The 11266-nt window shown below is 35.6% G+C and overlaps 1 protein-coding gene across 10 annotated transcripts in view; it reads right to left on the bottom strand.

The window, feature by feature from the left end:
- LOC111050980 (multiple C2 and transmembrane domain-containing protein) overlaps positions 1 to 11266 on the bottom strand; it is a 300854-nt gene that overhangs the window by 153481 nt on the left and 136107 nt on the right. For all 10 annotated transcript variants that reach the window (XM_039421447.1, XM_039421455.1, XM_039421456.1 and 7 more), the window contains one exon: positions 3287 to 3459. In XM_039421447.1, coding sequence (XP_039277381.1) covers positions 3287 to 3459 — 173 coding nt within the window. The remainder of the gene's footprint in view (positions 1 to 3286; positions 3460 to 11266) is intronic.

Here is an 11266-nt window from a genome sequence, read left to right as displayed (position 1 = left end):
CCATAAGAAGCAATACGATCCTTTCTGTGCACTGTCCTACACTCATTAAAATATTCGAATCATGCACATGGAATATTTCATCTTTAGTGAATCATTCATGTGCCTGATAAAAAATATGACAACACTGGAAGAACGATAACGCTAGCTTGTTCCATTAATATTTCATGAGCACTCATCCACTTTGTTTTTGTTTCAGTAAGTCCCTTCTATTCACTCATTTTCTCTCTCTTTGTATCCACCTTCTGAATGAGAGTCTGTTTAGTCCGGGAACTTAGTAAACGATTGTCTGATTTTCATTTTTTACTGCCCTGGAGAAAATAAGCATTCATGAGAATGGTCTTGAAACAGTCTTCTTTAAATCTGATTCGATTAATTATCAGCATTGAGATAATCACAACACTAAATAAATAATAAGTAAAAATAATAGACTATCGGACCGTTTTTCCATGAGATAAATAATTAAATCTTAAATTATTACCCTTTTGAAAAAATGAATTATTCACTTCTCAAAAACTTTCTTCTAAACTTTGGGTTTACAGAAATGATTGGAATTGCATTTTGAATCAGCTCAATTGTTATTATTCAAATAAAGGGGGGTTTCTGATTATTCAGCAGTTTTAGTGATTTTCATAAAACTTTTCATCGAAGTTTAATTATTGGTACGATTTTGAACCCCTAAGGGGTCTTATAAAATAAACGATCCCTCTATAATGTTCTATTGATAATGTTGAATTTTCCTTTGTAATTGATATTTGGATTCTGGTTTTATTTTCTGGGCTCAAGTCCAAGAGAAATTAATTAGAAACTTTAATTAGAAAATTGTTTGAAAATTCAGCAAGCAGTGAAATGACCTGGCGAGTGACTTGAAGCTTTGGGAATCGTACAAGCTGTAGGAATGCGATTATTGTTGCTGCCTTGTGTAGGTACTGCGATATAAAGTGGGTACTCGTTTCTTATTGCCACTGGAGAATGGGCAACACCACCGGCACTCAACCTAATCTTCCCATCTAATGATTCAATATTATCTTAAACAAACCTCATTAAGCATTTTGTATAGTACACAATTCTCTATTCTTTTAAATGTCATCAGCCAATTTTTGTTTCAATCAGCTATCGTTAAATTCGTCCCAATGATGATGATTCCTCATTCGGAATAGAATAGATTTAAACTTGGTTTCATTTACACAGTGCATTCACTTATTCCGTTTACAGAGTTTCAGAGTTTACTACTTATATATTACTTATCACAATTATACAGAACGCTTATCTTGAAAAGGTATCCATTAATTGAAACTATTGATTGTGCATTATTGAGAATGCAATTATGTAAGAGAAACTAATGAACAAGAATCAGGGGTGCTGCCGAAGGCCAATGACTCACCTCATCTCCCAAAAACATTGCTGACCTTTTTTGGACTCCCAAAAATTGATCAACCCCCCCCCCACAACAAGAATTTCAAGTTTCATGGACGCATCCACTTTAGGCGCTCAGCACCTCCCCTGGAGGAAACCAACCCTGATTGATAGGTACCGTAGCCTATTGGATTGAGAGCAGAATGTTGAGAAACGAAAATAAATTACATTGAAGTATTTAGTACCACCACACAGCTAGAGCAATATTAATGTCAACAGGAAATTGAATTTACTGAAATCGTTCAGTTTTCGAGTCATCATCGAGATCATATCTGCTGGAAATAGATTATCAAGAAATGTACCAAATGAGACTTTTTTCACTTGCGGATGATCAAACGAGATGATTAAATAAGGACTATGTTAAACAACACACTAAATGTCCTGAATTATCTCTTTAAAGCTTTGCCTCAATAACGACTTACTTAAGAGTTTAACATATCATCAAATTTGGTAAACTACAGTAGAGACATTCATTCATAAATAAGATAAAAATTAATAGATCAGAAATCTTGTGTTGCAATTTTTTCATGCTGGATAAAAGCCTAGTCTGACCTCTTCGCTACCGAGTTTTTTCTATCACAACTTTTTCCAACCAGCATCAAAGTAAGAGAAGAGAAGAGAATATGTTGACAGGAATTAGAATAACGTGTTTGCATGTTCTTCCAAGAGTTCCAAATACGTATATGCTTATCCTCACGAGTCACAACCCAACTTTGATACAGAGACGAGAACAAGTTGTAATAGGAAATGCACATAGCGAATAAGTCCGACTTGTTTCCGAAATCTATTCGAGAGTGAGTCCAAAGGTACAGCCGAATAATGCCTCGAAATAGCCTTCAGCACAATCAATAATCTAGCTCTGTTCTTGTTTTCGCTGTTCGTGTTTGTTGGCTGGCTGAGCCGGGATCCGAGAAGAGATTTCCACGATAACATGTACCTACTTGAACTTGAATAGGTTTGGCCATAATAGTAGAATGCTAACAAAAAAAAGAGCTTGTGAAGGGCTTCAGGAAAACTACCGGACTCTATGTTGAAAAAGTATCATAATTAGGTGGAGACATGTGGTTATAAATTAATATAATCTGAAATAACTTGGGGGTGGAGAAACGTATTACAAACTTGAAAAGAGCTATGTAATACTTGTAGTGTATAATATCAAACGAAATTTTTACTTCAAAGTTTCATTGTCCACTACAATACAACAACTGAAGATACTGTAAACTGTAAAGATTCATCCCACAAAAACCATGTTCACCCCTTTCAACTTGTGATGACAAAATGCAAGTATTGATATGAAATAGTAGATTAAGATTATTTTTCATGGATTGATTAAAAAATGAAATCTATATTTTTCAAATACCAATTTCGGTTTTTTAAACATATTGCTCACTTCTATTTGCGGCACATTCTGAACAATTCGAGTATTTAATGCAATACTCAATGTGTATTTTTTACAACCATATTGTGAAAGCCTAAATGAAAAATAATTCATTGAAAAGGAAATTCTTGAAATCGAGTTTTAAATGAAGACTTGTAGACTAAAAAATAAAAGCAAGTCGTTATTTTAGTGTTAAAACTTGATGAAAAATATAGCAGTTTGTGATGGATAAGGAAATTTAAGATTGTTGGAAAATTATTGAGAGATTATTCTTCATTCAAACTTCATCTACCACCAAAATTGAAAGTTGAAAGTTTAATATGATTTTGGAGTAGTATTTTAGACATACAAACTCAAATTCCGTACTTATTATGTAGTACATATCTAGGCCTACTAGGCTTCTATTTGTTTTTGGCAAATAAATAACAACATTTTTTCATTCATACTATATGCTGAAACAATAAATAGTTGTTTGTTGAAATGCAATCGACTCACAATTTCAGAGGGGTCGAGATGGAGCAACGGGGGGGAGTCCTCGGCAGTCGCACAGTAGTCTGAAGAGGGTAATTGATGGCGCGCCTGCAATTGCGGAGAATCCCCGGGCCCCCCGCCCCCCTCGCTAGAGGGTGCCTGGCCCATTTCACCCCCCTCGCCAACCGCCGAAGCCTCTGCAAATAACAATAAATAGGCCAACAATTAGATTCTCTCTCAGGATAAGGCTCTGCTTTCAGACATAAATACAAATAAAATTGTCTTATAAAAAAAGCGAGCGGAAGGTTTCTCCACCATCAAACTCTCAGCAGCATAATAATCTTCGAAATAAGCAGACTTAATCCAGCCACTGCAGCACAGATGCTTCCAGCTCAATGAAAGACACCATTCTATGACAATACATCATGACAATTTATCGAAACAGAAGAAAGAATATTCCATCTTAAGGGACTGTTTTCGAATGGCAATGTATTTTGAAGCACTTCGCCCTATTTCCACTCAACAATCTAGAATAAACATTTCATTAGTCCGCAATCTAGATTAACATTGGTTTGCTATCTTTGTCTATCATTAGATGGCTCTATCTTAGATGGCTCATTAGATGGCAGATGGCTCTATCCTTTTCTAACTCGGCGCCGTCGTCAAATTGTTTGTATTCTTTGAAGAAATATAATAATCGAACTAAAATATTATGCATTCTCAATGATTATAAAAAATCATAATAAATCATGATAGAATATATTTTCTTGACGAATAAAATAATAATAAATTCATTTATTCTTCCAATTTATACATTACACATAATCAGAAATTATGAATAGTAGAGTAGATATATCACAACAACAATCTTGCAAATTATAAAAAAAAAGATACGGTAATAAAATAATACAATTACACGTTGTACAAAGAAATCACAATAACTCATTTACATACCAAACCATTCACTAATTGTGATGTTAGTTTAAGAATATTCAATGCACTAGTTCGCAGTGAACTTGAATATGCTGCAGTAGTTTGGGGGCCTTATAATGTGTCCCAAATTCAAATGGGACAAGCACATTAATCTATCAATTACCCAGATCAGGAAGCTTCTCTACAAATTCTATCAACTCCGTAAAATCCTCAACTATGAGACATTAAAAACTGTTTATTTTTCTTTAGTACAATCAATTTTAAGATACGTCATAATTATCTGGGGAGCTACGAATTTTACACATGTTGAACCTCTCTATAAACTTCAAAAACGAATACTAAAAATAATAGGCTTCAAGGAGAATCAATTCCCCACGAACATTCTTTTCAAGGACAGTAAAGTACTGAGTGTAAGACAACTCTACATCCAGGCTATCATCACGCGAATGAGGAGTAACAACGAACACATAAGACTGGCAGATCATAACCATCAAACAAGGCAGAGAAACACGTATTCAATAGTACCAAGGATGAACACTACATTTGGGCAAAGAAACTACACATATTTGGGACCAAAAATTTATAATTCAATACCAAGTTACATTAGGGAAGAATTCAATAGACACAGGTTCAAGAGAAGTTTATTTTCCTGGTTGGTTGATATTGGAGTGGAAAATTGTGAAAATTTAGTTAGACTGTAAATATTGAAACTATTTATTCTTCATTCCACTCTTTACTGTTTTTAATTTTTCTAAAAATAACCTTTCTTATTATTATCCTTAATATAACATTAATATTTATTTACTAATTCCATAATTTTGTTTGTTTGTATTATACATTTTTACTAATTTTATTATAAAAAACTTTAATCCCATATCAGTGAATGAAGTTTGTAAATAGTAATTATTACACGCAATAAGCAACTAATTACTTATACCCCAACACATATAATATATAGTGGGGTGTATATTTATTCATTGAAATTATCATTTATTCATTGTTGAAACACCGCTGATTTATGTAGTTATATTACAATACTATATTATCAATATTCTAATGTTGCATTCAATCTTCATTGTAATTAATAAGTTTTCATAATATGTGAAATTTGCTGCATAATTGACTGTTGTACTGTAATTTATTGTAGATTCGTGTATGAACCAGAATGTATTGTAACTTACTTGAATAAATGAAATTTGAATTTGAATTTGAATGTGACAGACATTCATGAAATTGAAAAAATTCAAAATAGAATTCTGAGACATTTATACATAAAAAAATTAAATTGCTTTTGTCCCTTTAATTTTCCAACTAGTGAGTTAAGATCGATATTTAAAGTGCACTCTCTAGAATTACGCAGATCTGTAAATGCTCTATTGCTATTATTCAACATTTTAAATCATAAAGTTCATATTCCATCATTCATAAATTTATTGAATTTCAATGTACCTTATGCTAGGCCTAGAAAAAATATATTGTTCAACATCCCTTTTGTGAGAACTACTCATCACTATAATTCATTTCTTATTTAAAGTCTAAGATTATATAATACTTTGAATGAACATATAGATCCGTTTTCGAACTCATTTAATGTCTTTAAGAAAAATTGTAAAATGAATTTATCTTGTAGCTCGTTTGAGTCATGAAATGTTATGAGCTCTGGCTGAAACTCTTTTTGTTTTCTTTATCTTTATTATTAATTTTTATTATTATTTCAATTTTTGATTCACTTTTTATCTTATTCTCTTCTTTATTTTTTTCCATAATATTTTCATCTTTTAAGTTTTTATTATTATGTAGTATGGTTATCTATTAATTGTGTAAAAAAGGCTCTTCATGGTATTGTCTGTGAGCCTTTATATGTATATGTATATCAATGAATAAATAAATAAATAAATAATATGACAGGGTGAGGAATTTTAGTTTAGATAATACATGTACCATATTAACATTTTAATCCACTTTCCCTCATTTGAAAAGGATAACAAACAATCAATGCACATTCCAAGCAATTAGCAGACTCGTAAATTTCATTTTATAAATTTCCGTCCATAATTATCAACATTATAGGAAAACAACTCATGTAGCTTGAATAATAATATATTATCTTCACACAATTTCCAAGAGAGAAAGAAGACATTCATCCAATGAAACCCGCAAATTCATATCTATTCTACTCTTGAAAATAAACTCTCCACATCATTTTGTAATAGAAGCCAAACTTTTACTTCATTTTTTAAATGTTTTTTATTATTGATTTGCTTTAATTCTACCGCCGGCAAGTTGTTGAATGTTCGGGGGGCTACACACAAGTAAAATCTTCGGAATATTTCCTTATATGGTCGCGGAGGTATTAGCATGTCCCCTGATCCCAAGTCCTGTCTCCTGCCCCGCTCTATTTCTAAATTTGTTTCTCTTTCTCTTCCAAATCTTAGAATAGTTTTGAAAGAATATAGGTATCTGAGAGGGAGCAAATTCCAGCTTCTGAATATAGCCAAAGACGATCGAATATACCATAGATTTTTTATCCATTACTTTGACAATGTGCTTTTGTCCCACTATTCAAGGATTGATAATGGAAAAATAAGTACCTCCTGAAGCCACCACTCCATATGACAATCTACTTTCTACTTTCTTCTCACGTTCTTAATATGTTCCTCCCAACGCAACCTTTTATCAAGAACACCCAGGTATTTTATTGAAGATGTACTCTCGACGACTTTACAGTTGCAGTTGCTTGGCATGCACATTGAAGAATGAGCTACGGCATTCAAATTGTCATTTTCATTTGGTCTTAAGTTGAATTGCATAATTTTTGTTTTGTTTATGTTGAGTGTAAGAGAATTTCTATCGAGCCAGTAAGTGAGCGCTTTTAAATCTTTAGAAATATGTGTTTTAATATTTTCAATGGATTCAGCTACATACCTCAAAGCTGTGTCATCAGCATAAGTGGTAATACGTCCTTCCAGAGTTCCTGAGTAAAGGTCATTCACAAATATGGCAAATAGTTCAACTGATAGGGCTGAACCTTGTGGGACCCCACAATATGTTACAGCCTCATCACTTAGCTTGGAACCTATCCTAACCAACCTAATGCATACATTGACAACTTGACTCATGTACTAAATACTACAGAGCATCACTTGTATGCTGACGACTTACAGCTGTATAAGCATTTTAAGCTTGGTGATGCGGCGACAGCTGTGAGTGACATGACCTTGCCCGTGTGATTACCTGGACGGAGAATAATGGTTTGAAAATAAATGAGAGCAAATCGCAGGTCATGGTTGTAGGTCACTCAAGACTCTTGACTAGACTAAGCCTTAATGACTTACCCCGCTTAAGAATAAACAATGTTCAACTTGACTACAGCAACAGGGTGAAGAATCTTGGTTTGACTTTTACAAATACTCTCGACTGGACAGAGCATGTAAACTCGACTAGTAACAAAGTTGTGGCTGGGATTAACTCTTTGAAAAGGATTGGACACCTTTCACCTTTTCCTACTAGAATCATGTTAGTTAAAACATTGATATTCCCTTTTTTTTCTACTGTGACTTAGTGATTATGGACATGACTGTTCAACTTACTCAGAGATTGCAGCGCGCTCAGAATTACTGTGTGCGCTTCATCTTTGGTTTACGACGTGACGAACATATTACTCAATACTTTGAACAGCTCAAACTTCTAAGACTGCTCGAGTACAGGAGTCTCCATGCACTCATGTTCCTCTTTAAACTCTTGAAATCTCGGTCTCCCAATTACTTGGCAGCAGGGTTTCGCTTCATGGGTGATGTTGGCAGGGGTGGGATGCGTCATGGAGCTTGCTCATTGTCCGTTCCAATTCACAGAACTGAGCTATATAATAAGTCATTCCATGTTAGTGCGATTAGATTATGGAATTCACTGCCAGCTCATATTAGGCTGCTCGACAGTCAACGCCGGTTCAGTGCGGCTGTCGTGACGTGGATCACGGGGGGAGGGCTAGGTGGTTTTACTCTATGTTCTTTAGAGGTGTAAGTGTGATTGTATGTATGTATGTATGTATGTATGTATGTATGTATGTATGTATGTATGTATGTATGTATGTATGTATGTATTGTCACAAAGTGAATTTTTGTGACGGATGGAGAGCCGTCGTCCAGTGTATGATTTAGCGAATTTATTCTGTTTTAGAATAGGAATAGGATCGACTGCCGGATATATTTTGTTAGATTTGTAGTTGTGTATATGCATTATCACCATCGCCGTCAAATTTTTGTGGGAAAAATTATAAATGGAAAGTAGCTATCACACCCGATATAGAATCGCGAATGGTTTTAGGGTTGAAAAATCTCCGTGATATGAGAGCTGTAATAGAGTTACAGCCTCATGGTATTCGCTTAAGGAGTAGGGATGATGAGGGAAAATTATCAGTTGTCTCCGGGATGGAGAAGGTAGATAAAACCCCTGTAAGAAAACTTGAAAAGTTTTCACCTATCTCTGAAGAAGCTCCTGTAAGCGGGAAAAAAGTAAAACTCCATAAAAGAGTTGAATCTATTAAACTTTATACCTGTCCTAAAAATATAGAGAAGCAGGGGAATGCTTTAAATATTAAGAATAGGCAGGATAAGGTTGTGGTACGGGATGTACTGTCACGATTTCCTCATATAGAGGAGGGCGAGTTGAATAGAGCTAACTCAGGTTGTAGTGCAACTCATTCAATTGGAAATCTCCGTAGCGGTAGCAAATTTAGTGGGAAAGGAGAATTGAAAACCCGATCCGTGGTAAAGAGATCAGGGGTGAATGACTTTGATAATAATTTATCGTATTACAGTTTTCAACAGTATAGGGGCCGACGGAGAAGAGCGAAAGAAATAGGTAGTATTGCTGATGTATGGAGCGGGTTGCCAAATGTGCGTTTCAAGGTGCTCGAGTGTAGAAACAGTACTGTATTGATTAGGTAGATCTGTAATATGTTCCATATGAGGGGTGAATGGTTCTCTTTTCATCGTTCATCTTTTTATCCTTTTTCTTTCTATTCTTCACAGATGCGCCGTTTTACTTCTCCTTTCTTTTCAGATTACTCCATACCTGTGTTGCTGTCAGCAAGGCTAGCGACGAAGTCTATTGCTAATATTCCTGTTATAATCGTTGGAGCAACAGGTTATTTCTTTTTCAGCGTTAGGTGATGCTTATCTTGTGGCTTCGAGAAGCCTGACCTACTGCACTAATTATTCTTCTTTTCAGCTTGACACTCTTCTTTCATCTCTCTCTTTATTCATTCTGTTATCTTCTCTCTTTCACTTCGTCCTTGTTTTCTTGAGTGCTGTACTTCGGGTGTGTGATCATGGGTTCAACACGGTGTCAACCGGTACCTCGGATGCTGTATTTTCTTCTCATCGCCAATCCCCCCCCCTCATTAGTAGGAGTGGGGTGTCACAAAGTGAATTTTTGTGACGGATGGAGAGCCGTCGTCCAGTGTATAATTTAGCAAATTTATTCTGTTTTAGAATAGGAATAGGATCGACTGCCAGATATATTTTGTTAGATTTGTAGTTGTGTATATGCATTATCACCATCGCCGTCAACCCCTTTAAATCATCAGCAGCGGATTCATCTAACCAGATATTTCCAGATCTTGTTTACCACTCTGAGCATTCTCACATTTTGTATTGCATTAGCAGCATCCGTGTCATCAGAACGATAAGCGGCTACCGAGTCGGGTTGGTATCGTTCTTCATGAAATTTCTGGAATAGAAATATTGTTTACCGGCCTGATTTAGTGTAGCAATTAGTATCATTGTCATCATTAGCTGCACCCTTAGCATCAGGAGCAGCTGAGTCAAACCCTGTCACATGACCAGTGGCGTGATCGTCTTTTCAGACTCCCATTGGTCGGCAAGCTCTTTTCCCCCGGCCTCCTAATTTTCAGCGACCTGGTGCAGCTTCAAGAAGACCTGGGAGAGAAGCAGTTGTTCGGTGAATGGGTTGGTGTACGGCTGCGTTCCGAGCGGCGCTCCTAATAGTGGTGTACTAGAGGGTTAATATTCTGTTCTGTATTTTAGTGAATGGGATATTGTATGTCGAATTGCCGACTGTATTTGAAGGTGGATTCTCCTGGGGGATTTTCTTTCTTGTCGGTTGTTTTTCCTTTTAATTCGTATCACTGGGGGTGAACGAGTTATCCTTGGTTTTGAAACCTGTAGGGGATCTCAAGTTTGTGCTACAAATAGTTGAGTGGGAAATTTAGCTAGGCTCTTATAGCGGATTATTTTTGAGGGCTTAATTCTTAGGTCTCGACTCTGTCGCTTCACGACGTTTTTAATTATAATACGGGAAGTGGGAATTGGTTCGCTATTCTCCGTATCAGTATCCACGTCGATTCAGGTAATTGTATGTCAGGACTGGTAGTCCGTATATTTTTCCTTCTCTGTAGTAAGGTGGCCTTTAGTTTAAAGAGTAATTTTCCTACATTGAATTTTCATTCTTGTAGGGAAATCCCTGTCCTTTTTAAGAATAGTTTTTCTCAATTAATTTTTATTCTTGTGGGAAAATCCCTGTTCCTTTTGAGAATAGTTTTCTCGATTAATTTTTGTCCTTGTAGAGAGATTATTATCATTTATGGTAAATTTTCCTTGCTTAGTTTTCATACTATAGAGTGGCCCTGTATTTTAAATTCGCTTAGCAGTTTCTGACTTGCTGTAATTCCAAATAGGAAAAGCCCAATCCTTTTCCTAGAGAACTCAGGTGCAGCTTGAGTTCATCCTTGTCGAAGTTTCTAGACTGCGACGTCCATTCTCTTTCTTTCTCTTCACTTTCCCTATTCTAAAATCCTTCTAGCTCTCAGGTACAGCTTGAGGACTTCCTCGCCGAAGTTTCTAGACTGCGGCATCCTTTCTCTTTCTTCCTCTTAATTCTTCCTGTGTTAAAATCCTTCCTGATCTCAGTTCCAGATTCGAGATCGTCCTAGTCGCGGGTTTTCAGACCCGCGAATCCTTTCTGAAATTTTTAGAAACCTGTCTTCTTTGATAGCAAATATTATTTGCTGGTTTTCCCTGTGGAAAATTCACGAATTTTCCCGTGATCTCA

This window comes from Nilaparvata lugens, chromosome 2 (assembly GCF_014356525.2).
Source record: "Nilaparvata lugens isolate BPH chromosome 2, ASM1435652v1, whole genome shotgun sequence".
NCBI classification, from domain to species: domain Eukaryota; kingdom Metazoa; phylum Arthropoda; class Insecta; order Hemiptera; family Delphacidae; genus Nilaparvata; species Nilaparvata lugens.
Note: the sequence above shows the minus strand (reverse complement) of the source record. Positions and strands in the feature narration are given on the sequence as shown.